At 42.7% G+C, this 27,500-nt stretch overlaps 2 protein-coding genes across 3 annotated transcripts in view; both read right to left on the bottom strand.

The window, feature by feature from the left end:
* The window catches only part of LOC108260142 (calpain-5), a 12,269-nt gene extending 1,324 nt beyond the window's left edge, over positions 1-10,945 (bottom strand). Inside the window, exons 1-12 of one of the 2 annotated variants that reach the window (XM_053676937.1) lie at positions 10,854-10,945; positions 9,669-9,881; positions 7,710-7,841; positions 6,215-6,423; positions 5,837-6,029; positions 5,346-5,536; positions 5,192-5,269; positions 4,819-5,014; positions 3,625-3,747; positions 1,832-2,034; positions 1,332-1,453; positions 879-1,015 (exon numbers count right to left, since the gene is read on the bottom strand). In XM_053676937.1, the coding sequence (XP_053532912.1) occupies positions 879-1,015; positions 1,332-1,453; positions 1,832-2,034; positions 3,625-3,747; positions 4,819-5,014; positions 5,192-5,269; positions 5,346-5,536; positions 5,837-6,029; positions 6,215-6,423; positions 7,710-7,841; positions 9,669-9,827 (1,743 nt within the window). In that variant the 5' untranslated portion in view covers positions 9,828-9,881; positions 10,854-10,945. Of the gene's footprint in view, positions 1-878; positions 1,016-1,331; positions 1,454-1,831; positions 2,035-3,624; positions 3,748-4,818; positions 5,015-5,191; positions 5,270-5,345; positions 5,537-5,836; positions 6,030-6,214; positions 6,424-7,709; positions 7,842-7,963; positions 8,481-9,668; positions 9,882-10,853 lie in introns of those variants that run through there. The other variant, XM_017460186.3, reaches the window with a different exon arrangement.
* A 4,804-nt stretch (positions 10,946-15,749) lies between these two features.
* Positions 15,750-27,500, bottom strand: part of LOC108260164 (neuronal migration protein doublecortin) — a 32,333-nt gene continuing 20,582 nt past the window's right edge. The window contains exons 4-7 of the mRNA XM_017460231.3: positions 20,868-20,970; positions 20,338-20,427; positions 19,185-19,282; positions 15,750-18,982 (exon numbers count right to left, since the gene is read on the bottom strand). Of these exons, the coding sequence (XP_017315720.1) occupies positions 18,923-18,982; positions 19,185-19,282; positions 20,338-20,427; positions 20,868-20,970 (351 nt within the window). The 3' untranslated portion in view covers positions 15,750-18,922. The remainder of the gene's footprint in view (positions 18,983-19,184; positions 19,283-20,337; positions 20,428-20,867; positions 20,971-27,500) is intronic.

Here is a 27,500-nt window from a genome sequence, read left to right as displayed (position 1 = left end):
AATCCACGTATACTCCAAAACCCAGTCAAAATGCTTTTGTTCGGGATTTTTTCAGCGTTATTATGAATGTTCTGATCGACATTTTCAGTATTTCATCATTTCAGAGCAGGTTCTTCTGAGATGCTGCTGGGGCGCGTCCCTGTCCCAGTGGAGATGGGAGGATCTCAGATCTCAGCTTTGGAGTGTGATGGGAGAAAACTAAGTGCACTTCCATGTCAGTCCCGACCTCCCTAACGCACGGTGGGAACTTGGGGAAAATCTGAGAAGGTCAAAAATTTCACCCCAAAATAAAAACAGTAAGGGGTTAGCCTTTGTGGTTTTTTGGGTGAAAAATGTGACTTTCTCAGATTTGCTGTACATTCCCACCGCGCGTTTCGGAGGTGAAGACAAACACAGCAGCGCAGGTTTGGTGTTCCTATCACACTCGGAAGCAGAGATCTGAGGCTTTCACTCCTGGCATGTTCCAGTCAATAAAACACACAGGTTTTAGACACTTTCACTTGTACTTTCTGACCGCTGCAGATGTTTCTCTTTTTATAAATACTAGACACCTCAAGACACAAAACCATTCAGAAGCTAACTAGCTAGCAAATCGAATTCATGAATCTAATCCAGCTAAATGAATCATTTCCAGTTAGCTAGCAGGATTACTGATCTCATTCCCTTAAAGGTCTTAAATGTTAGCAGATGTAAGTTACAGAGAGATAGTGAGTGATACAGCGACGTATATCTAGCTAATATGTAAAAATGTAAAACTTTGTGAATTTGCCACATTTGCTCATAGTAAATTTTGAGCAATGTTAAAGTAAGGTAGGGATGAGTTATGGTCTGATACGAAGCGGTTTCTCAAGCTGTGATTAGTCACTGAAGAGTCTCACCTGGATGGTTATTGGTTTCCGTGGTTTCTTCCTGTAAAAAATGGCTCTGGTGTCGAACAGCGGGTCTCTCGTGTCTTTCTGAACTAGGGACTGGATCGATTTGTTCTCGCAGGAAATGATGACGTAGGGATCCGCACCTGCACACGACACACACCGTCAGGAGTCTGAAACACTGCGGGACTTCAATTAGAGGAATCATGAATGTTTATGGGGTGGGATGTGATAATGATAATGAGTCTTTATTGTATTAAATTTATTTCACAGTGAACATACATATATATATATATATATATATATACAACCTCATATACAGCGCCCCCTGGAGCAGGGAGGGTTAAGGGCCTTGCTCCAGGGCCCAACAGTGGCAGATTGGCAGCAGTGGGGCTTGAACCCCCGACCTTCTGATCAGTAACCCAGAGCCTTAACCGTTAAGCCACCACCAAATAGCCTCACCTCCACTTCTGTCCTGATTTGTGAGTCCTTTTGCTCCGTGAATGTAAATCTGAGTAACCAGCTGAGGGTAACCCCGAAAAGAACTCCAGCAGCTCACACTGGGTTTATCCAGATCCAGCTCCCTTAAACACGGTCAGAAAAATATTATGAATATCGCTCAAGTTCTTCACACTGAAGCGATGAACTAAAGTTCTAACTAAAACACTCTTACTTTTCCCGCCTTTTGTTTCCCCGTCCCGACTTTTTTGAGACGTGTTGCGGCCATCAAATTCAAAATTACCTTAATTTCCCCCCCCTTAAAACGGTCCATTTCCTCAGTTTAAACATTCGGTATGTTTTCTATCTTCTATTGTGAATAACATGCGCGTTTATGAGATTCGCAAATCACTGCATTCTGTTTCTACTGACATGTTACACAGCGTCCCAACTTTTTTGGAATTGGGGTTATAATATTTATAAAGTCATGTGACATACTGTCTGTATGTATTAGTAACTCGTACTTGCACCCAGCGTCTTGAAGCGTGTAAACTCGGAGCATGAACTCCCCCAGGGTGTCGGGTTTGAAGGTGGACGGGACGATGACGTAACGACCTTTAGGCAAAACGTTCCTCGTGAACACGGAGCGCGCGTTGATGTATGTGGATGCGGCGACGTTCTGCTGGGTGATGATGTCATGCATGCGGTACTTCCTGTTCAGCTCCACCTTGGTGCAGTGTGAGGAGAGAGAGATGGTGTCATTTCTGTACATATAAACTGCATTGTTCCATTTTATTTAATAACTTGAACGTCACCTTGCTAAATCCCCCTCAACATTTTCTTGTCTTAATAATCATCCACTCTCTCCTGCCGTATTTTATCGGTTATCTAGAACTTCCCAAGCTCTGTATTTTCTCAGCTTGCTACGATGGGGTGAAAATCCTGACTCGTCGCAGAGAGGTGATTCTATTTGTTTCATTGGGAAGTGAACTTTGCCCAGATGTAACACAGTCATTAATACTTCTGTGTCTAGACATTCGTTCTAATTCTCTCATCGGGACATTTTCCCTTCAGAAGAGCCAAAACCCAGTCAATCATCTCTGAAGATCTGCTGGCTGCTTTACTAAAATGGGAGCGAAAGCACTGAACGTCCAAGCAGCGTAGGAGTTTAATGCTAACATCCCAAATATGCTTTTTACATATTTGCCCTCTGAGTTTTATCAGTCCAATAGTTCTTCTCCAGCCAGGTCCAAACAACATGTTTAAATGCATACGTATCAGGACCTTAGTCTGTACTTGAAGTAGGTATTCAGGACACACAGTGTGTTCTTATTACCCCATATTCACAAGAGCAAATCTCTCGTGCCGCTTGTTTGTCTCTTGTGGCAATGGCCTGTCATATATATATATATATATATATCTTCTAAAGCTACCTGGTCAGGCACAAATTAAATAACACACCAATCAGTGTGAAAATCGGTTGTTTTATTCACATTCTATGTGCTCGGCTTCGTACTAGCCTGGTTTTCAGATTAGATTAGCAAAACAAGCTAACACTCACCAGACACACCAACAGGTCAGTTATCAGCATCATACCTCATTTAAATTGAATTGAAATCTCAACTCAAATGTCACTTGTGGGTGAAATTGTGGCTCAGTGTCCTGCACATCCACAGAAAATGTACAATGACCTGCCGGTTTAACGCTAATGTGGCTGTAGGTTATGGTGTGTATAAATGTAAGGACACCCATCAGTGGTGTCAGAGTTGTATAGGATCTTTTAACTGGTGCTTTACAAACACTGGGTTAAAAGACTGGGTTAAGAAAGACAAATCTGTTGTCCAAACCCAAACAGGCAAGTCAAAGTCAAAAGCAGGAAATACCAGATTAGTAATACGAGGCTCATGGAAAGACTCAAGATTACAACACCTAATAATAAGCAACAGTTTAAAAACAAGCTGGGATAAGGCAGAGCCAGAATGAGACTGATGAGATCTTCAGCAAGAGTTCATGACATCTTCAGCAATGGTGGATACTGGGAAACACTGAGCAGCAAGTAGGATTACACACACTCTTTCACAATTTAGTGTAGCCAATCCATCTCCACACCAAAACTGGAGAACCGGGAGGAAACCCACATAGACATAGATATGAGGAGAACATGCAAAATTCCACACCCTTGGACCTGTTTATCCTGTTTATAATTTGGTACTTTTCTCATCAAAAACACACGATTCACCTAGCAAGCAGGTTTCCTGTGTTCAAGCAGGTGCAGAGAAACACAAGACTACTACTACTCAAGTCTCAGCTCTGATACCTTAATGATGGCGAATCCAATGGTGAGGTTTTCACCAGCGCCACGAGCTCTGTGGATCTTCATATCTCTCTGCTGCAGTGAGACCAGCAGCTCTTCCTGCTCTTGAGAGATATCCAACACAAACTGGGAACACACACAAAGGGAAACGGAGTGTGTATGTGTGTGCTATACGGAAAAATTCTGAGTAGCAAGAAAATGGAATTGTTGTAGAGATGCAGAAGGAGGCGAATTGTGGTGGTACCTGAGGGGCCTGTACCAAGGGACAAACTCTGAAAAAACAGTAGATGTTTGTTGTTGTGGTCCCGAAAGTTCTATAAGATTGTGGCAGTAACTATAACACTGTCTAGAAAGTGATGGTATCATTAGTAATGTAAAGACTACAGTGCTCTTGGCAGAATTCTTGAAGGAGTCGATTGTGCACCCTGATGTTGGATCTCTACAATCAGAACAATTACAGTAGCGGTACATTTTGCTTAGGAAGGACCAGATTGTGGGATTAGCTCAAGCTTCTGTAGGAGAATTGTTGTGATCTGTAAGATTCCAGTGGTATACCTGTTGGTACTGTGGGAAGGTACAGATTGTGGTGACACATATGAGTACTGTAGGGACGGGCAGGTTGTGGTGTTACCTGTAGGTTCTGTAGGAAGAGGAAGGTACTTGTGGGTTCTACATTTTATGATATTACCCTTTAGGGCCATATTGTGGTGATAGCTGTGGGTTCTGTAATATTGTGATAATATGTTAATTTGTACAGAAAGAACCAGGATGTGGTGGTACTTTTGGACTTTGGGGGTTTTGAATGGTTATAAGGTGATACAGATTGTTGGTTCTGTAAATTAGTTTTTTGTAGGAAGAGCAGATTCTGGTCGTACCTGTGGATTTACTGTGGGTTCTACAAGATTATTATAGTACCTCTAGGGCCCAATTGTGGTGATATCTATGGGTTCTGTGTGAAGAGGGAAGTACCGGTTGGTTCTACAAGGTTATAATGGTACCTCTACAGCCAGATTGTGGTGATATCTGTGCATTCTGTAAACAAGTCACTACATTGGCATCTAGTGCTGGTAATTATTTTGTAGGAGGACTGGTACCTGTGGAATCTATAAGATTAAAATGGTTCCTCTGGAGCCCGATTGTGGTGATACCTGTGTTATGTTGGTAATTGAAGATTCTGTAGGAGGACAGTTGTGGTACCTGTGGGTTCTGTAGGAATGTCTGCTTATGGTTCATGCAGCCACCACACCGGTTCTTTAGAGGATCTGAGTGTTTTATCCAATTCCCAAAATGCACCACCTCATTCCATGACTTCTGGACACTCAGAAGACTCGTGTTTATCAACCGACACACATCTGCTTCTGTGAAGTTCTGACACCAGTCATCAAAAGACATCCTGAAGAATTAACACCAACAAACAGATAAATGGAAATTGTTCTCAGCTCCGTATGAGCTTTATTTTAGGCAGAATAAGTCCGAAGGTCTACATGAAGAGTAACATCTTATGGTCTCCTTTCCTGGTGGACAGAATTTTGGAGAGATTTTCTAAGAATTGTGAAAAATGTTGACTCACCAGAATTCTCCATCATCCTCCACAGTGATGCCCAGATTATTCCTCTCCATATTTCCAATCTTCTGCCATTCTTCTGAGCTACAGTGAGAAGACAATATCATCTCAGAGCTTGCATGAAAGCAACCAAACTTTTCTTTTCATCTCTCATTCTCACCTGTCACTCCAGGCTCCAATCCATTCATGTTTACCCCACGGGTTCCTCATGCGGATGAGAGGGATGGTTTCATTCTTGAAGAAGGCCAGCAGGCCATGTCCCAGCCGCACCTTCTTCACTGCTGTTACGGAGTATGCATGACCTTTGACTAGACCATTTGCCAAACGCAGCTCCCGCTCATGAGGAGATGCCTGACAGGAAACAGGAGAAGAACATTTTCAGAGACTCCATATACTATACATTTCTCTGTTTTTAGCAAATACATGACCACAGACACTGTCAGAATCTTATTTAAAATACAGGTAGCAATCGCACCCATGCATCAGAACCTACAGGTATAAAAACAGTTAAAACAAATCTTCACAATGCCCCATTCTACAAAATCTACAACTCGTAGGTATCACAAAAATCTTACAGCATCTATACAGAATTCAATGGAGTCGTATTGAGTATATAACGGTATATTAAACAGATAGAGAAACCTCACTGACCGCTATAGAGCAGCTGATGATGCCTCCCTGTTCATAGACCTCGAGCAGGTCTGAGAACAGTTTGTCCTTGGCTTTGGGGTCAGTGCGGTAGTTGCCTTTTTCCAGACTAAGAGGTTCGTTTACAGCACCACTGAAATCTACCACAGCATCTCCTGTGTTCCCTCCACTGAGCGATTCATAGCAGCCCGACAATCTACAAACACATCACGTTAGCTATAAGGAGATGACAACAATTCTTGTTCTTTATGGACAAAGATAAAGAACATTGATTGTTGATGTACAGTATAACGGAAGATTTATAAAATCATATCCAGTATCCAAAATCCCCTCTTCCTAATTCGTGCAACAGCAACTCTTTTTAACGACATTCACGCTTACTTGGCATACGCCTTCTCTAGCAGAGCGCTCCAGAACTCATTACTGGATTTGGAGTGGCAGTAAATCAGTTTCCCATTGATGGTGGGCAAACGGTCATCCACAACCACGTCTGTCCACTCCCCAAAAATCCAGAACTGGAAGTGGAAGATTCCCGCGTAGCGGTCTGGATGTTTGGGATCCCATTCCTGTTCCTTCCAGTTAGGAATCACCTGGTGACCAGAAAATCAGAAAATCAGCATAAACAATGGACAGAAAAGTGTACCAAAATTTCAGACTAAATGACAAGTTTTGCTCTAAATTACCGAGTGGTTGTTACGAATTGTTACAATTGTGGTTTTATCCTAGTGTAATTTTAAAAGACTGTCCATCACATGCTGGCCACCTGAGCGGATGACACCTCACCCCCGTCCTTCATCATACGGGGGTGAGTCTACAACATGTCTTCCTCTCTGTAATATAATGAGGAGCTCTTCAATCCAGCAGAGTAGAGCTGCTGCTCCCGTGAATCCAGTTGTAGTGGTTTAGGCATCTTACAAGAAAACCCTGAAACAGATCCTGGAATCCTGGAGTGAATATATCTCAGAGTCTGCTTTGGGATCATCTATGGATCCCCAGAAGGATCTGTAATCTGTGGACAGGAATAGCCATGTGTCTGGGTTGACCTTTTCAGTACCCAGTTGAATCTGTCTAGCACCTGCACAAGTAGAAACCCGCCCACGCAATGCTGTTATCTATGTGCATAAATACTCCTGTTCTAGACAAAATAAACTGGATGTCTCTGTGAACAGCATGTGTCAGTGTGTTCATTTAGACTCCCCAGGCCTGAATACTCTGTGATCAATCACACTTTCTAGCTCATAGCAGCACAGAGCTAAGAGTTAAGAGAAGTAAAAAGGCTGTAAGGCTGACGGAGGACTGAAAGACATAATCAGAGATTCTTTATCTCTAACAATCACCATTGCTCAATCTCTATCTCTGGTCAGATGCCAATGTGAGCTAAGTGTTTTTGTGTGAAGTAGACAGCCCAAGTCGATATCAGATGCTGATCCGTTCCAAAAGGACAAATAGTAGAAATTGAGAGATGTGATGATACACTAGTCAGATAACATCCTAGATATTAATCTTCAAAATAACACTCAACTCTAACAGAATGCTAAGCAGCACATCAATCTTCAATACCGGAGTAGATACTTTATAATAGATAACATAAATGAGCCATTTCCAGACTCCCTGGTGTAGACAGAAATATCTTTAAACTCGCATAATGGGAGAAAAAAAACCACACCTAGACTTCCTCAGGGCGAATTCAGCTCCCAGTGAATAGAAACTCATAAACTTGCAAATTGCTTTTGCACTACTGTGAGAAGAACTGGGCTTTCACGCATGATGCTATCCATACTTATACCCGGAGGACTTGGAGTGTAAGAAAAGCCCTTCAGCCAGGAATGAAATTCACATCATTCCAACACAAATGAGATGAGATGTTCAGACTGACCTTCTGCCACAGATCTGGTTTAAGAGCCAAACAGGAACAAGCTGCGACGAACCAGCAGTTTCCCACTTCACCCTGATTCAGGTCATGAGAACTGATGCCTTCCACGAACAGATGAGGGTTCTCGCTTATCTCCTACAGAAAAAACAAAGAGGCTTCAAAAACTAGAGGATTCAATTTAAACACTCATATTTACAACTGAAATATTACTCTCGCCATAACCAGGAAGTCTGAAAGAGTTGAAGAGTGTGTCGTACAGCGTCAGAGAGACCGGACCCCTCCACCAGCTGAGTGAGGAGACACCGCTGTGGACACCATGCTGAACTGGAGGCCATATATTCCCTTTAATTATTAGCTACATTATCCTTGTACGGTCACACACCAACTCGTCTGTGCTGATATAAAATCGGACCTCGTTCATCGAGCTGCTCAAGACGTCAACCCCGTTTCAGACAGAACCACCGAACGCTGCTCCATAAATCATCGCTCCCGGTTTTGTTTTCTTTTCGAAGATTGGACGCGTTCCATGTCTGTCATTAGGTGTGATTATATTTTCCTTCCCTGCTCCAGGTTTAATCATCACGTCTTCACCAGAGGAATACAAACAAGAACAAGAATTCTGGAACAACAAAATCGCTTCCAGAGCTTCGGGGCAAAGGAGTTCAATAATACAGACTTTAGTATTGACGTAGAAAGATCTTATCAGGATTTCAGGAAAGATTTCTATCCTGGGACAAACACACACACACACACACACACACACACACACACACACACACAATCACACTTACACACACACACACACACACACAATCACACTTACACACACACACACACACACACACACACAATCACACTTACACACACACACACACACACACACACTTACACACACACACACACAATCACACTTACACACACACACACACACACATACACACACACACTTACACACGCACACACACACACACACACACAATCACACTTACACACACACACACACACAATCACACTTACACACACTCACACACAATCACACTTACACACACACTCACACACACTCATACACACACACACACACACACTTACACACACACACTCACACACTTACACACACATACAATCACACACACACACTCACACACACACACACACTCACACACACTCACACACTCACACACACACACACACACACACACTCACACACGCGCACTCACACACGCACACACACACACACACACTCTCACACACACTCACACACGCACACTCACACACACTTACATACACACACTCACACACTCACGCACACTCACACACGCACACACACTCACACACACTTACACACACACACACTCACACACACACACACATACACTCACACACTCACACACACTCATACACACACACACGCACACTCACACACGCACACACGCACACACACACTCACACGTGCACACACTCACACACACACACACACACGAGGAGACCAACACGAGCTCGAGAGAGTGAATGCTCTACACAGACTCTTTCAGATGGATCATGTTGGAGCTGCACTGGACCCTCGAACAGCTTCCGCAGTCGTGTAGCAGACTTTATGTGAGGAATAAAACACTTGGGGACGTGCTGTTATTGGAAACGAATCAACTTCGGGGAAGTAACAGTAACTCTGCTTCATCGCACCACTCTCTGTCACTCAGGACATTTATTATTTTTATACAACTGCAATTTTCCAACAACTTAAATAAAAAAAAAACCCACTTTTTATCCATTTATAGTTACATTTCAGGTTCGTGAAACAAGTTAGTTCCTGTTCTCACTTACACTATAGCAGCTGTAAACAGCTGTTCCCTGACCAGCATTAGAGCGAGAGCATTAATATAAACCTGCGCTACTGTCAGAGCCGCTGTTATAGAGAACTCATCACCAGCTTCTGACCAATCACAGTCCAGAACAGTGTCTCACCCCCGGCCGTTTCCACTCCACTCTCCCGGGCAGAGGGGTTCTGTAGAACAGCGAGGTGTTACTGCAGGGGAACTCCGAATCCTCAAACAGCTTCTTCTCCTCCTGACATTCCTTCTTCAGGACGTCGTAGCGCTGGTTCTTATACAGAGTCGAGAACATGGCGCTCGCTTCCTAAACTCGCTCTGGGTGCGTGCGGAGAACCTTCGATCAGATCTGAGTTTGGATACATAACCAGTCAAATGAATTCTTCAAACAAATTGTTGTTGTTGTTGTTGTTGTTTATTTTGATTAGCATTCGGTTTCGTGTTAATCATTTCTTACACCCACTGAAACTCAGCCTGATTATTCTTATTAACACTTTTAACTCAGAGGACAAAGATCATGACTGCAGAAAACACACACACACACACACACACACACACACACACACACACACACACACACACACACACACATCAAAGCTGGAGATTACTTAAAACACTTATATATGGTCAGCTGTTTAAGCGTTCCTGCTTTATCTGCTGACTCACACTCACACACACACACTCACACACACCATACCTAACCTATTTTAGGTGTGTGTGTGTGAATTCCAGCCATGCCCTTTCTTTCATACTCTCTTACTAATACTAAGGTAAGTGACATCATGAAGACGAAAACAAGTGCTTGTGTGTGTGTGTGTGTGTGTGTGTGTGAGTGTGTGAGTGTGCAAACTTATGCATGCAGGTTTCTCCAAACAGGTTCTTAAAGCGCGCGCACACACACACACACACACACACACACACACACACACACACACACACACACACACACACACACACACACACACACACACACACACACACACACACACACACACACACACAGAGTTTTCCTGAGATGTTCGGTTTGTGTCTAAAATCAAAGCAAGTTACTACATGAAGGTCAGACACTGCTGCATTCTTCTGCCGCTCTCTCTCTCTCTCTCTCTCTCTCTCTCTCTCTCTCTCTCTCTCTCCCTACCATCTCTCTCTCTCTCTCTCTCTCTCTCTCTGTCTCTGTCTCTCTCTCTCTGTCTCTGTCTCTCTCTGGATCTTGTTTGTTTTCTGCACTACTGTATGCATTAATAAAAACTAAAAGAAAGATTGAAAGATACACACACACACACACACACACACACACACATACGATGAGGAAGTGACTTACCTGTGTGTGTAGATAATAAACTGCGTGTTTCACTGTTCACACAGAAGTCTGTCCTCAACACACACACAGGCACCGCCCCACCACCACACACACACACACAGGCCCCGCCCCCCCACCACACACACACACACACACACACACACACACACATACACACACACACACACACACACACACACACACACACACACACACACACACAGGAGAAACTCATCTGTTATTTATGGTTTATTGTCTTTCAAATAAATAAAAAATAAAATTAAACTGGGCGGCTGTGGGTCAGGTGGTAGAGCGGGTCGTCCACTAATCATAGGGTTGGCGGTTCGATTCCCGGCCCACGTGACTCCACCTGACTCCACGTGACTCCACCTGACTCCACCTGACTCCACGTGACTCCACGTGACTCCACCTGACTCCACATGCCGAAGTGTCCTTGGGCAAGACACTGAACCCCAAGTTGCTCCCGATGGCAAGTTAGCGCTTTGCATGGCAGCTCTGCTACCACTGGTGTGTGAGTGTGTGTGTGAGTGTATGAGTGTGTGTGTGTGTGTGTGTGTGTGTGTGTGTGTGTGTGTGTGTGTGTGTGTGTGTGAATGGGTGAATGAGACACAGTGTAAAGCACTTTGGATAAAAGCGCTGTGTACCATAAAGGCTAAAATTCATGTTTGACAGAGCACGTTAAACAATACTGGAGATGGTTGCTAGGCTGCTGCTAAGGTATTCCAGGTGGTTGCCAGGGTGTTGCTATGTGGTTGCTATGGTATTCCATATGGTTGCTAAGGTGTTTCTTGGCCAGTTACTTTGGTATTCCAGGTAGTTGCTATGGTGTTGCTGGACAGTTGCTATTCAATCCCAGGAGGTTGCTATGTCATAGCTGGGCGGTTGCTATGGAATCTCAGATGGTTGTTAGTGTGTTTATTTGTTCCTTTATATTCCAGGGTGTTCGTAGGCATTGCAGTTCAGTTTTAACTGTCTCTGATACCTCAATCAGCCATAAAAATAAAACCACCTGCCTAATATTGTGTCGGTCCAGAACGTCCCACAGACACTCAATCGGATTGAGATCTGGGAAATTAACCGACACGCACGCACCCGGCCTCCACGTGATGTAAAAGAACACCTGATTCATCAGACCAGGACGCCTTCTTCCATCGCTCCGTGGTCCAGTTCTGATGGCCATTATAGGAGATTTCGGTGGAGTACAGGGGGTCGGCATGGGCGCTCTGACCGCTCTGCAGCTACACGTCTCCAGACGCAGCAAGCTGTGACGCTCTGTGTGTTCCGACTCCTTTCTATCAGAACCAGCATCGACTTTTCCAGCAGTTTGTGCTGCAGTAGATCTTCTGTGGGATCGGACCGGACGCATCACTGAGACTTGGGCGTCCGTGACCCTTCGCCGGTTCTCCGGTTCTCCTTCCTCGGACCACTTTTAGTAGGTTCTGACCACTGCATACCGGGAACACCCCACAACACCTGCTGTTTTGGAGACGTTCTGACCCAGACGTCTAGACATCACAATCTGGTTTTTGCCGAAGTCTCTCAGATCCTTACACTTGCCCATTTTTCCTGCTTCCAACACGTCAACTTCCAGAACTGTCTGTTACCTAATAATATACAACCCCCCCCCCACCCCTCCACCCCGGTGCCCCCAGTGATCCACACCTTGGCTGAATTTTGTGATTCTACACCAAAAATTGTGATGAAACAATAGTATCAATTTGCGAAGTGAAGAAGAAGAAGTCAAGTCAAGTGGGTTTTTGTTGTCCTTCCTCTATGTAGTTTGTATACATTGGAACGAAATGACGTATCTTCAGGACCATGGTGCAACACAGAACTATACACAAGACTACAGAAAGTGCAAATACACAACAGTGTGAGACGAGGGCAAGGCAGTAAATACACACGACACGGTCTGTAAACACTATAAGTTATTGTGTGATGTAGCAGAAGTACAGCAGAAATACTGTCAGCGAAAACGAGTCCCTCTGTAGAAGGAGGTGAGGATGAGAGGAGAAAGCTTGGCTCTCTTCAGCCTCTGCAGGAAGTGGAGGTGCTGCTGGGTCTTCTTGACTAGGCAGGTGGTGTTGAGAGTTCAGGAGAGGTCCTCAGTCATGTGTACACCAAAAAACCTGGAGCTTCTGACTCTCTCCACGGCTGTTCTGTTGATGCTCAGTGGTGAGTGGTCCACTCGGGTTCTCCTGAAGTCGACAATCATCACTTTAGTCTTATCAACATTAAGAGATAGATTGTTGTCTCTACACCATTCTGTGATTCACCTCCTCCCTGTACGCTGACTCATCCCCGTTACTGATGAAGCTCACGACTGTAGTTTCATCAGCAAACCTGATGATGTGATTAGAACTGAACTTTGCAGCACAGTCATGAGTCAGCAGTGTAAACAGCAGTGGACTGAGTACACGGCCCTGGGGGGTGCACACAGGGACGACTGCTTGGACTCAGGGAAATGTTGAAGATGTCAGGAGAGCGAACATTGGAGAGGAGAATGGATAGGTTAGCCTTTAGCCTAGCACGGATGTCGGCTGTCTCACACACCGTTTCAGGCGACCTTTCTTCCAGCCAGCAGCATCAGGTGATTCCACGGTCCCAGGGCCTGGTTTGCGTAGGTTCCTGAGGTTGTGTAGCTCTTCTCGCAGTCCAACGTTTATTCCTCCTGAGCTTTGTTCTCCAATGTTCAGCAGAATTTGGCAATGATAGACATGTTCACTGGTGCTTCCAATGTACATCTGTTTAAAAAGTTTCCCAGTTGGTGTAAGCTACACGTAACATGCACCATATTAGTGGACCTGACGTGGCCGCTGCGTGCTACCACGCCGCCATCTTGGATCAAAATCCAAGTAGAAGAAGAAGAAGAAGAAATCGACTTGGACATGTTTTGTCCTATCACTGACTTGCTCGAGGTTTATAAACTCCCACGCTGTCTGGTCTGATTTTCAGCTCTTCACGAGGATCCTCTGCTGTGGGTCCAGGTGAGATGAGCAGGTGAGCAGATTAACATTGGGCGCTGCGGTAATGCTCTCCTGTAACCACTAGGCGGCACCAAACTACAACAAATAACTGCAATATTACACGCGCCGTATAAAAGGGAAACTCTACAGTCAGCTGAAGCAGTGCAGATATCTCAGAGACCTGTATAATATTTGTATAATATATATAAACATTACATTTCTATAATATTTCTGAGTAAATTATTCATTTGTTACTCCATTGATGAAATAAAAATATATTTGTAGTTGAATGAAAATTCATTGATGTATATATTAAATATCATATTATCTAGTGTAAAGCTATGAAATGAAATGATTTATTTATTTATTTATTTATTTATTTACCCAACCATACATTTGTTTGTTTGTTTTTGTCTGTGATCTATATAGTTATAGAATTGTTGATGACCTCACGCATGTATAATTATCTGTGATGTATTTAGATCAGGATTAGAGTGAAAGTGGAGCAGTCTCACCACTCGTGTCTCATTCACACTGCTGAGGGGTTAGGGGAAGTGAACAGGACGGAGTAATGATTCATCATTATTAAGTGAGCTGTAATTATTTTTCAGTTGGTGCAACTGACTCTGTGGGGTCCGTTGCATGAGCTGCCCATGTTACCATAGCAACCACCCTTTTGGGTGGTGGGAGGGGGGGGGGGGGGGTAATTGTAATGAGGGATGGTTAGAAGCATTCTGTTGCTTTTCCTCTTTTGTTCTTAATAACTCTGTTTTTCTGTGTCTCATTTTCTGTCTGTCTGTCTGTCTCTCTTTCTCTCGCTGCCTTGTGCTCTTTCTCTGTCTGTCTCTCTATCTCTCTCTCTGGCACCCTTTCTCCCAATCCCTGTCTCTCTCTCTTTGCCTTGTGCTCTCTCTTCCTCCCGCTCCCTGTCTGTCTCTTTGTCTGTCTGTCACTCTTTCTCTCTCTCTAGCACTCTTTTGCCCTATCGCTCTCTCTCTCGCTTTGCCTCGTGCTCTCTCTTGCTCCATCTCCCTGTCTGTGTCTGTTCTCTTTCTCACTATCTCTGTCTGTCTCTCTTTCTTTCTTTGTTGGAGCAGGCTTCAGTTGTTTAGTTGTTTTTGAAAAAGGACCCCACCCCTAATATACACACACACACACACACACACACACACACACACACAGGAAGTGTGTCGCAGTGCAGGTAAGATGTCTTTCATTCGGTCACTGTTGAAGCCCAGATGTTCATTCATCTGGTGGTTTTTAAATCTTTTCTTGTAAAACAAAAAACATCCACGTCTTCGGCGTCTTTGTGAATCAACGACCCACCTCGGACCGCTGCCAGTGACAGACGAACAGACGAACAGACGAAGAGACTTCCACACTCCACATCTCTGTTAATAAGAACAACCCCTTCATTAGAGCGCCTCAGTCAGAGACTCTGCAGCTGTTTCAGCGCAGGGAGAAGAGGAGGGAGGGACTTTTAAAAACGACCTCGAGTAACCCCTCCGCTCTGTTCAGCTCCTGAATGACTGGTGTGAAGCGTCGGACGCATGGACGTGTTCAGGTGAAGGTGTTGTGTAGGTAGCTTACTTCATATTACATTTCAGTGAAACATGCTAATGCTAAATTTAGCTAACAAATTTAATTAGCAGAATTCGACAAATTATAATCTGCAGTAACACAAACATACGACAACAGTTCCTTAAAATGTTAAAAATGAAAAATGAAAAGGTGACGAGCTGCCTGGGTTCGTTTTGAACAAGTTCACAACTGAAAACAATGCAGCTAGCAATTCAGCGTCGTCACCATGGAGACTGTCCCCAAGGTAACGCTTACGTGGCACCGTCGGTCGCCGATGATCGCCATGGCAACGACAACACTCCACGGTGTAAAAATCACCATGAGGATAAAGTAACGATTGTAAACGGGGTTTGAATAACATCTCATTTTTTATTGAAAATCGAAGTTGATACACAGAATGACATCACCGAAACAGTCACGATGACACAGCAGGAAATACATCATCATCATCATCATCATCATCATCATCATCGTTACAGAGGAAGTTCAAAATTCATCCCCGAACCAAAGGGAGCAAAAAGTGTGTGTGTGTGTGTGTGTGTGTGTGTGTGTGTGTGTGTGTGTGTGTGTGAGGATGAGGGGGAAAAAATCTGCACTGTGTGAAGAGTTCACCTAAAATACTACAAAACCAACTTCAGCGAGAGAGAAAGACAGATAGAGAGAGAGACAGAAAGAGAGAGACAGAGAGAGTAAGACAGATAAAAAGAGATATAGCGAGTGAGATGGACAAAGTGAGACAGATAGAGACAGAGACAGGTATAGAGAGTGAGACTTATATATAGAGAGAGAGAAAAAAACTGAGACTAAAACATATACAGAGACAGATCGAAAGAGAGCGAGACAGATCGAGAGTAAGACAGATATAGTGTGAGATAGATATCGAGCGAGACAGATCGAGAGTAAGACAGATATAGTGTGAGATAGATATCGAGCGAGACAGATCGAGAGTAAGACAGATATAGTGTGAGATAGATATCGAGCGAGACAGATCGAGAGTAAGACAGATATAGTGTGAGATAGATATCGAGCGAGACAGATCGAGAGTAAGACAGATATAGTGTGAGATAGATATCGAGCGAGACAGATCGGGAGTAAGACAGATAAAGTGTGAGATAGATATCGAGCGAGACAGATCGAGAGTAAGACAGGTATACAGACTGATTCATTAATAAGAACAGCAGAATGGAGAAAAGGCACCACAGGAGGTGAGACAGGTTCACACGTTAAGGTTGACGAGAAGAATTAGGTGTGTGTCGATTAATCGCGTCCGCGTCCCCACGCTAACGATATTAACGATGTTTCTGCTCAGCGTTCAAGTCCCCTAGATGAAGGCAGCTTAAAGACGGACGCCTATTAAGGGCCCAACAATGTGAGACTCGCGAAAGTCGTACGATGTCAGACGATTAAAAACGCTGATGTAATGAAGTTTATAAAAGATACAGGAGCGATGTATCGACCCACACCTCAGAACACCGAGTGCGTATTAAACCGTGTATATCCTTTCACTGTGTTGATACCGAAACAGGAAGTGGTTATGAAATCATACCATTATACAAGAGACAGAGGATTTATTTTGTATTCTTATGTGTGTGTGTGTGTGTGTGTGTGTGTGTGTGTGTGTGTACCAAGCATGAAATCAGTCTGTTAAAAAAAGCCCGCTCGTTAACGCTGAGTGATTTGTACAGTCGGGAAATTCCGAGCGTGATTTCAGTCGATAAAACATGAAGAATTGTAAAAATCGTTAACAGTAATAATGACGATGTAGAAGTGTTTGAGAAAGAAGCGATCGGATCGGATTAGCGTCAGACTCCTGAATCAAATCAAATCAAATCAAATCAAGGTGTGGTATGAGCTTTAGACAGTTTCGACATGATTATTATCCTCCGTAAAGAAGCGTCGACGTTCCCGTTTTTTTTTCCTCCGTAAAGAGAGAACACACCCCCATGCATTATAACCAAAAAACAAACAGATCTTTTATCCCAAACGTCCTCAGTTAGAGAAAGTAGAAAAAGGTTTTTAATGTTTTTTTTTCTTTCAGATTTACGCGAGTTTCTAGCTCTAGAGTGACTCATGCCGATAAGTATGTACACCTCCACCAGAACATAAAAAACAAATCCTTCAATCCTTCAAACCTTCAAATTACTTTGGCTTTCTTCTCAGAAATCCTCTCCAGCATGCTTTCAATTCTTCACCTCGAAATCCCTCGTTCGGGAAAAATAAAAAAAATCGTAAAGACGCACAGAAGGAGAAATTTCGTTTTTAATCTCATGGTAGTGAATGTGTGCTTATTCCTGTCTAAAGGGCCTCAGTCTTATGGCTTTGGTCAGACAGTTTTCTTGCTTCCTTTTTATTTCTTTCTCTTTTTTTTTAATTCGTTTTCTATTTTTCTCTTTTTTCACTTTTTTTTTAAATCGGTTTGCTTACTTAAACACGAAAAACACTTAAAATCGTCTCCCTTTTTTTCCCCGTGAGCTCAGGTTTCATAACCGCGTGGTGGAAATGCTGAGCACGGCGTGGGTCAGGACTCGGCATGTGCTGGCGATCCGTTATATACGAGATGTCGTGATGTTGTTAGCGAGAAGACAATTCCAAACGTGAACCTGTTTCCATTAACAGTCAAAATTTGTGAAATTCAAAATGTTTCGTGGTGTCGCTCTCGGTCCGAGTCGCTAACGTGTAGAGAGACGCTAACGAGCCGTTCTGAGCAAACAAACGTCACGTGCAGGACGGCGTCGGAATAAAAAGCTACATGTAGCTACAGTACTGTGATAAAATCCTAACCCTGTTATCGCCATCTGAAAACGCCGTTAGTTTCAGCACATGCCTAGTCAGGACCGAAAGAAAAAAAAACTGCTTTCGATTCGTTTTAAAAGCACAGCGAGTTATTAAACACAGCGAGAGTTACAAAAAAGATTAATAAAAAGTATTTTTGTACAAGTCAGACCGAGAGAACTTCGTTTGCTGCTCGGAATTCGCAGAACCAAGCGCTGAAAGAATGTTGTTGTTTTTTTTTATGTTAAAGTGACAAATCATGACAGGTAAAAAAAATCTAAAAAAAAAAAAAAATCTACACTCTGATATGAAATGCACTCACAACTACAAACTGTACATTTAATATCAGAGATCTGTCTTTTTTTTTTTTTTTTTTTTTTTTTAAATCACTTCAAAAATGCACAAAAAGGATTTAAATTGCGTAGAAACCCAGGTGTTCATCTCGATCGTGATCGGCGTGTATATGCCCTGCATATACAGAACATTAGATTAAAAAATATTATTACAAAAAAACACAAACTTGAAGAAAGGTGCTGTAAATGGACGCGACGAATTCACAAGCAGCAAAAAAAAGAAGAAGAAGAAATAAGGGGAAATAAAAAACGCAGAAACGACAGGAAACCGCTCGAAAGCTGGACGGTGACGAAGCCATAAAGAAACACCGCTCCTCCACACCACCGGGGGGCGACGAAGAACGCCACAGATACCTCTGCGATCGGCAGCTCGGGCTGATAGAAGGGTGGGCGGAGCTTACATGGATTCTCCCAGTGATTCGTTGTCGTCTTCCAGGGAGAGCGGCAGATAGAGATCCTGAAACATAAAAAAAGAGAGAGAGAACATGAGACTGACGTTGGCTCCGTCCCAAACGCATTCACTGTGTAAATAAATAAACATGAAGAAAAGAGCAGGAGAGAGAGGGAGAGAGAGGGAGAGAGAGAAAGAGAGTGAGAGAGAGAGGGAGAGAGAGAGAGAGAGAGAGGGAGGGGGGGGGGTGGTGTAGATGATGATGTACCTTCTGTTTGCGGGCGTTTCCGGGGCTGGTTGGGGTCGAAATTGGAGACTGTTTGGAGATTGGAGTGGACAACTGACTGCTGGAGCCGGTACCATTAGCTAGAGAGAGAGAGAGAGAGAGAGAGAGAGAGAGAGAGAGAGAGAGATGGAGAGAGTGAGACAGAATAAGACAGTGATGGGAAGAAAAGACTTTCATGCAGGGACCAAATTGAGTATGTACTTTAATTTGCTGTTATTATTATTATTATTATTATTATTATTAATTTTCCCGTTTATTAACCCACACGTGATAAATGTTTATTTAAATTATCTCATTCTTCTCAAACATTCTTTCATCTCTTAAATGAAGTGTGTGCATGTGTGTGGGGAACACAGTGAGTGTGTGTGAGTGTATATGTGTGTGAGTGTATATGTGTGTGTGTGTGTGTGTGTGTGTGTGTTTGGAACACAGTGAGTGTGTGTGAGTGTATATGTGTGTGTGTGTGTTTGTGTGTGTGAGAGAGAGAGTGTGTGTGTGTGGGGGGGGGACACAGTGAGTGTGTGTGAGTGTATATGTGTGTTTGTGTGTGTGTGTGTGTGTGTGTGAGCGTGAGAGAGAGAGTGTGTGTGTGTGTGTGGGGGGGGGGAAACACAGTGAGTGTGTGTGAGTGTACGTGTGTGTGTGTGTGTGAGAGAGAGAGAGAGAGAGAGAGAGAGAGAGTGTGTGTGTGTGTGTGTGGAACACGCTTTGGCACGTCCCTCCATCAGGTCGCAGGTTGCTAAGTCACGGTCACCGTGTTTACTTGTGAAAGTGGTGATGTGTCTGGCACGGGCCGCAGTGCATTGTGGGTAATGAATGCTGCTGATTCAGGGCTTTTTTTGCAGATAAATAAAAGAGACAAAAGAGAGAAATCTCTCAGAACATCTTCCAAACCACGACAGAGCCACACACTCCATCTGTACCACAGTCACACACTCAAATAACCAGTGTGAAGGTTATAAACCCTCACTCCTGTGGCTTTAGGTAGGTGTAGTGTGAGTGTGTGTGTATGTGTGTGTGTGTGTAGTGTGTGTGAGTAGCGTGTGTGAGTAGCGTGTGTGTGTATAGTGTGTGTGTGTGTATATAGTGTGTGTGTAGTGTGTGTAGTGTGTGTGTGTAGTGTGTGTAGGCTCACTGGACTCAGCAGGAGATTTGCTGCGGCGAACAGGACCGGGACTTTTAGCTGAACCTTTCTGACCTTTAGGAGTCTTCATCACCCGACACTCTACACACACACACACACACACACACACACACACACACACACACACAAACACAATCATTTATTACATAATTATTAAAATTTTGCAATAAACAAGTGGAACAGATGATGAAACAGTTTTATAAATGATTTACATTTTACAGATAATACAGTATCCTCCTGCTGCAGTACCACCTCTGACCACTGGGAGGAAAGTTCTCAATAAAAGTTCTCAAAAACATTGTAATTTCCATTACAGCTCTGTACTTGCACTGGTGGGAGTGCCTGTGGGTGTGGTGTATATGGGTGTGGTTTCTGTGGGTGTGGTTTTTATGGGTGTGGTTTCTGTGGGTTTAAATGTATCTATGATAGCAGGTGCACATCATGTCAGAATGACGGTAATTAACTTCGACCTTCGGACATCTGTGTGTGTGTGTGTGTGTGTGTGTGTGTGTGTGTTTTACCGTTCTCGTCCAGGGAGAAGTCGTCCTGTGCGTAACGGAACTTCTCCGGTCCACAAGCAATAAACACATCGTCATCTCCAAAGAAGTCCTGCAGACAAGTGACCTAATAACACAAACGAGACCCGCTGTGTTTTAGTGTACAGAAGAAACCGAGAGACAGACAGGCAGAGAGACAGACAGGCAGAGGGACAGACAGGCAGAGAGACAGACAGGCAGGCAGAGAGAGAACGAGAGAGACATTGTGGTCTGTGATTAAGTAATGCCACACCCTCTCTCTTTCTCTCTCTCACACACACACACACACACACACACACACACCCAGTGCGACACATGTCAGAGTTAAATTAATCCAAGCTTTGAGCAGCTGGTCAGCAGGGTGTGTGTGTGTGTGTGTGTGTGTGTGTGTGTGTGTGTGTGAACCCATACATGTGTTATTTAACGAGTTATCCAGGAAACACTGATAAAAAGGGGGAGGTCAGTCGTCACGGCAACAACCAGCTGTACCCACTTTCCCTCTGCCCCCTGGGGTCGACACTGTGTGTGTGTGTGTATGTGTGTGTGTCACATTTACATTTCGACTCTGATCCAATATGACATGCTAAAGTTGTCTATTAACCTGTCAGTCATTTAGCAGACACGCCCCTACACCTGCTAACCCCGCCCACATCCATTGTCAGCACAGTGATGAGATGGAAATTGGACTGTCTCATGAGTAAACTGTGTGTCACAACCGTCGATAAAAAGGGTCTATTAAAGAACACACACACACACACACACACACACACACACACACACACTCAAGAAGCACCCATAATGTGTGAATAAACACAGTCACATATGTGAATATGCATAGGGGTCAAAGGTCAAGTGCAGAGGTCACTGCAAGGAAAGAAAGAAGAGAGAGACAGAGACAACAATGTGTGTGTGTGTGTGTGTGTGTGTGTGTGTGTGTTTCACAGCCTCTCCCCAAACACAGAAGGACAGATCAGGGTCATCATGAACACACTATACACTGACCCCTTAAAAACCCTCACACACACACACACACACACACACACACACACACACTCCAGAACACTTAGAGAGGGGGGTTTTCCTAATCCTGGCCTTACCAGCTGTCAGGACCACATGTCACACACCCATACCACTCCTACGCGTACACACACACACACACACACACACACAAAATCTGTAGCGTGTCAATTATTAAATGTCTCCTGAAGTGTTTTACTGGTCTTGACTAGACTAGACTACACACTGCTGCAATACAAAAGGGCTACAGATCACATACACACATACACACACACACACACACACACACACACACACACAGAGGTAGCATATGGTGCAGTCAGTGAGGTCATCTAATAAACTGTGAATGCTCTAATAGAAACAGTTTAACTGTAATTAGCTAGTTAGCTTTGTATAATGTGAAATCCTCAGTGTGTAATAACCTTAACAGAGTGTTTATAACATAATAAACACAGCAATGATGTAAAATTATTAACAAATTAACTTCAAAACTTAAAAAAATAATAATCACTGGAAATGTATTAAATAAGACTCATCGAAAGGTTAAACAATTATGCCTTAAACCTGGATTCATAAACAGCTATAGAGAATGATTATATTGATGTGTGTGTGTGTGTGTGTGTGTGTGTGTGTGTGTGTGTGTGTGTGCGCGTTATACGAAAAATATTAGTTCATTAGAAATGGACTTTGTTTAAAAACAACTAATAAATAAATAAATTTGCAGAAAATGGATCACGAAAAAGTCAAAAGCTCAAGATTTTAAATGTTAAGGTTGATATTTTAATTTTAACACTGAGGTTTAAAATTGATTCTGGGTTTAATATTTTAAGTTGGAATTTTAAGGTTGAAGGTTTAAATGTTAAAGCTTTAAATCTTTAAAGTTGAAAGTTGAAGGTAATGATGGATGTTTAAGGTTTAAAGTTTAAGGCTAAAGCTTGAAAGTAGTACACGGTTTGAGGTTGAAGGTAGAAAGACTTGACAATTATGTTTCCAAGTTCAATTAAGATTTAAGGTATAAAGTTGGAAGTATGAGGTTAGTTGTAAGTTTAAAAATTTAAGCCTGACATTTAAGGCTTAAGGTTCAATGTATAAAATGTAATGTTTGTGTTGGAAAGGTAAAGTGAAGGTGCAAGGTTTGAGATTTCAGACTGCGTAGCTCCTCAAACAGTATTAATATTTGATTTTAAAAAATTCATTCAGGGTTTAAGATTAAAGTTCAAGGCTTAAGGTTGAACTTTGAAGGTTAAAAGTTCAAGCTTCAAACATTAAAGCTGAAAGTTGAAGTTAATGTTGGATGTTGAAGTTTAAGGAAATTTAATGCTAAAGCTTGAAATCTGGTTTGAGGTTCAAAGGACAAAGTTTAAGATGTGAAAGTTATGTTCGAAAGTGAAATGAGTAAGGTTTAAGATATAATGTTGAAAGTTGTATGTATAAGGTTATGTGTAAGTTAATATTTTTGAGTTGGAAAGTTAAAGTGAAGGTGTAAGGTTTAGAATTTCAGGCCATGTAGCTTCTCAAATATTTTTTAAATAAAGATAATTGTTTAAAATTGTCTCAGGGTTTAAGATTTAAAGTTGAAGGTTTAAGTTAAGGCTTAAGGCTGAACTTTGAAAGTTTAAATATTTCAGCTTTAAAGCTCAAATTTGAAGGTAATGTTTGATGTTTAAGGTTTAAATTTTAAGTCCAAAGCTTGAAAGTTGAAAATGTTTTAAGGTTGAAGGGACACAGATTTGAAATTTACTGTATGTTTGGAAGTTTAATGATTAAAAGTTTAAGGTATAAATTGAAAGTTGGAAGAGTGAGGTTAGTTGGAAGTTTAGAATTTCAAATTTAAGGTCGAAGTTTTAAAATAAGTTAGTAAAAGTGAAGGTGTAAGGTTTAATATTTCGGTGTAGCTGCTCAAACATTCATGTTATTATTATTATTATTGATGTAGCTCTCATTCAGTTCACGGCAACTGACCCTGGGTTGTGATATTAATTGAGCTATTTTCTTTAAAAACCACCCGCACTGTTCAAATCTTTTCTCTGTAATGGTGCAGTGCGAGAGAGAAAGATTTCAGCTTTGAATTTCATCACCGTGTCGATGGAAGGGAGCCAAAACTTTTAAAACCCTTTCTGAAAACATTTCCGTTCCCATGTGGTTTTGTTTAGTTCTGCGCTGCTCTCCATTCTGTTATTCTTGGCCACTTCTTTATTCCTTTTCATCTCTCTATTATTTCATTTAAACATGTTTAATTTATTTATTTACCTTTTATTTGTCCGGTCTGCTTTTTATCCATGTGCGTATAAAGCACACTGAATTACCCTTTGTGTATTAAATACGCTGTACAAATAAACCTGAGAACAAATCTGATCTAAACACACCTGAGATGGACAGAAAGAGAGTGAAAGAATGAGAGAGAGAGAGAAATGAGAGTTATTGTGCGGCTTTTCTAACGCTCACGGTGTAGACAATAATGCTGTGTGTTTAGGATCAGAGCCAGGACTCGATTTGTTCAATATCACAGAGCGAATCAAAACAAAACTCACACTACTGTACATCAAGGACAGAGAGAGAGAGAGAGAGAGAGAGAGAGAGAGAGAGAGAGAGAGAGAGAGAGAGGACTTTAAAAATTCCCTTTAGGTTTCCTCAGTCTCTTTTTCATCATTCCATCTGTTTTCACGTCCCTGAGGAAGCCTTTCTGTGATGGAAAATGTCTTCTCTCCTTCTCTCTCCCCTTCTCTCTCCCCTTCTCTCCCCTTCTCTCTCCTTCTCTCTCCCCTTCTCTCTCCTTCTCTCTCCCCTTCTCTCTCCTTCTCTCTCCCCTTCTCTCTCCTTCTCTCTCCCCTTCTCTCTCTTTCTATTAAAATTGTCTTCCTCTGTCACATTTTTTTAGTAAATTTCTTTCTCCCTAACATTCTTTCTTCATTCACTTCTCTCCCTCTTTACTTCACTCACTTTTCTTTCTCTTTCTTTCCAAAAATACAGCAGTGCTGCTTTAAATGTATATATTTATTTGTTTGTTTGTTTGTTTGTTTGTTTTAAAATACAGAGCGTCCCGTAAGTCCAGCATTGCTGGAGGAATATTTTAAAATGCCAAAACAAAAGCTTTTATTTACAGAATTTGCTCGATACGTCAATAAATTAAATTATTTTGAGTAAAGTTTTGGGATTAGTTCTCCGTCACTCAGCTACATCATTTTCTAGAAGATAGAATCATAAAGATATAAACCATTAACTGTGTGATGCTGGACCTATGGGACAGTCTGTACTCAATTATTTTTAAAGCTTCTGCTCGAAGCTGTATCATCTAATCAACTGCTTCCAATCACAGTCTGATCACAGAATCAGACAAATGTATGATGACATAACGTCTCACTTTCTCAGTATTATCACATCCTCGTATGGTCCAGCTCTTCTCAGTTCAGTTCTGTTTAATCACATACTTAAATAATTACACGTGTTTTACTCGTCTCTGTGCACAGGTTTTATACTCCTCCTCCTCCTCCTCCTCCTCCTCTTCCTCCTCCTCTTCCTCTCTCTCCCGACTTTCTATCTGTTTCTCATATTCTCAATCACTCTTTCTCTCTCCCTCATTGTGTCACCCTGTTCTCTCTCTCTCTCTCTTTCTCTCCACCATCGATTCTCACATTCTTTCTCACTATCGCCCATGGCAACGACACTAAATTAATGCTGTATCGCTATTAAAGCAATTACTGAAGAAGGGGAATGTGTGTGTGTGTCTGTGTGTGTGTGTGTGTATGTGTGCGTGTGTATGTGTGCTTGTGTGTGCGTATGTATGCATGTGTGCGTGTGTGCACGTGTGTGTGTGTGTGAGTTCATCTGTCATTTTAAGTGTGTAATTCATCATTCTACAGAAGTCTCTCTCGGTCTGTCACGTTCTCTCCAGCTGCAGAACGAGACTGATTCATACGCTTATAATAACACACGTCCGACTTACTACAATCACACACACTCATCACACACTCATCACACACACTCATCACACACTCATCACACACACTCATCACACACTCATCACACACACTCATCACACTCAGCTTTAACTTTTGTCTTATGGTTAGGGTTAGAGTTAGGGTTAGGGTTAGACTTGTGGGGTTAGGGTTAGGTTTAAAGTTAGGGTTATGTTTAGGGTTGGGGTTAGGGTTAGGGTTAAGGTTTAGGGTTAGGGGGTTAGGGTTAGGGTTTAGGGTTAGGGGGTTAGGTTTAGAGTTAGGGTTTAGGGTTAGGGGGTTAGGTTTAGAGTTAGGGGGTTAGGGTTAGGGGGTTAGGGTTAGGGGGTTAGGGGGTTAGGGTTAGGGGGTTAGGTTTAGAGTTAGGGGGTTAGGGTTAGGGGGTTAGGGTTAGGGGGTTAGAGGGTTAGGGTTAGGGGGTTTGGGTTAGGTTTAGAGTTAGGGGTTAGGTTTAGTCGTGCTAAATATAAGTCAAATAAATACAAAGTCTGAAAAGTTTATGCTAAAAGTTATTACTTTTTACTTTGCGTGGTTTATGTGATATGAACACACACCTGTAGCGCTACTGCATGCATTCAAATCTCTACGTACACAGATCACCTGAATACTCTACGTACACAGATCACCCGAATACTCTACGTACACAGATCACCTGAATACTCTACGTACACAGATCACCCGAATACTCTACGTACACAGATCACCCGAATACTCTACGTACACAGGTCACCCGAATACTCTACGTACACAGGTCACCCGAATACTCTACGTACACAGATCACCCGAATACTCTATGTACACAGGTCACCCGAATACTCTACGTACACAGGTCACCCGAATACTCTACGTACACAGGTCACCCGAATACTCTACGTACACAGGTCACCTGAATACTCTACGTACACAGATCACCCGAATACTCTACGTACACAGATCACCCGAATACTCTACGTACACAGATCACCTGAATACTCTACGTACACAGGTCACCTGAATACTCTACGTACACAGATCACCCGAATACTCTACGTACACAGGTCACCTGAATACTCTATGTACACAGATCACCCGAATACTCTACGTACACAGATCACCTGAATACTCTACGTACACAGATCACCTGAATACTCTACGTACACAGATCACCTGAATACTCTACGTACACAGGTCACCTGAAGGTCGCGTACCTGCAGTGGATTGATGTGGCTGCTGTGACTGACATTTACTGTTTACAAATTTCTTTCCAGCTCAGAATTTTTAAAAAAACACTTGTGTACTTCAAACGCTGTGCTTTCGGACATCAATATCAACATCCAACCACTGAGCAGGAAGAACAATGAGTTCAAAGCACAGGTGCATCATGGGAAAGTGACATCAGGGCGGGTTTAATGGAGATGCGGTGATGGGAGGATGAAAGACGAATGAGAGAGAGAAAGTGGTGACTTCTACAATTACAGTAAACACACACAGTGACTCAGCACAGGCTGTGTATGACCTCTCTCTCTCTCACACACACACACACACACACACACACACACACATACACTCTCTCTCACACACACACACACTCTCTCACAGACCATCGAAGTGTTAAACACAGTGACACGTTCCACTGCTACTGAATATCAGCGCTCTCAGAACGCCT

Source organism: Ictalurus punctatus, chromosome 28 (assembly GCF_001660625.3).
Source record: "Ictalurus punctatus breed USDA103 chromosome 28, Coco_2.0, whole genome shotgun sequence".
In the NCBI taxonomy this organism is placed as follows: Eukaryota; Metazoa; Chordata; class Actinopteri; order Siluriformes; family Ictaluridae; genus Ictalurus; species Ictalurus punctatus.
The sequence above is the reverse complement of the archived record's forward strand: the minus strand, read 5'-3'. Positions and strand labels throughout refer to the sequence as shown.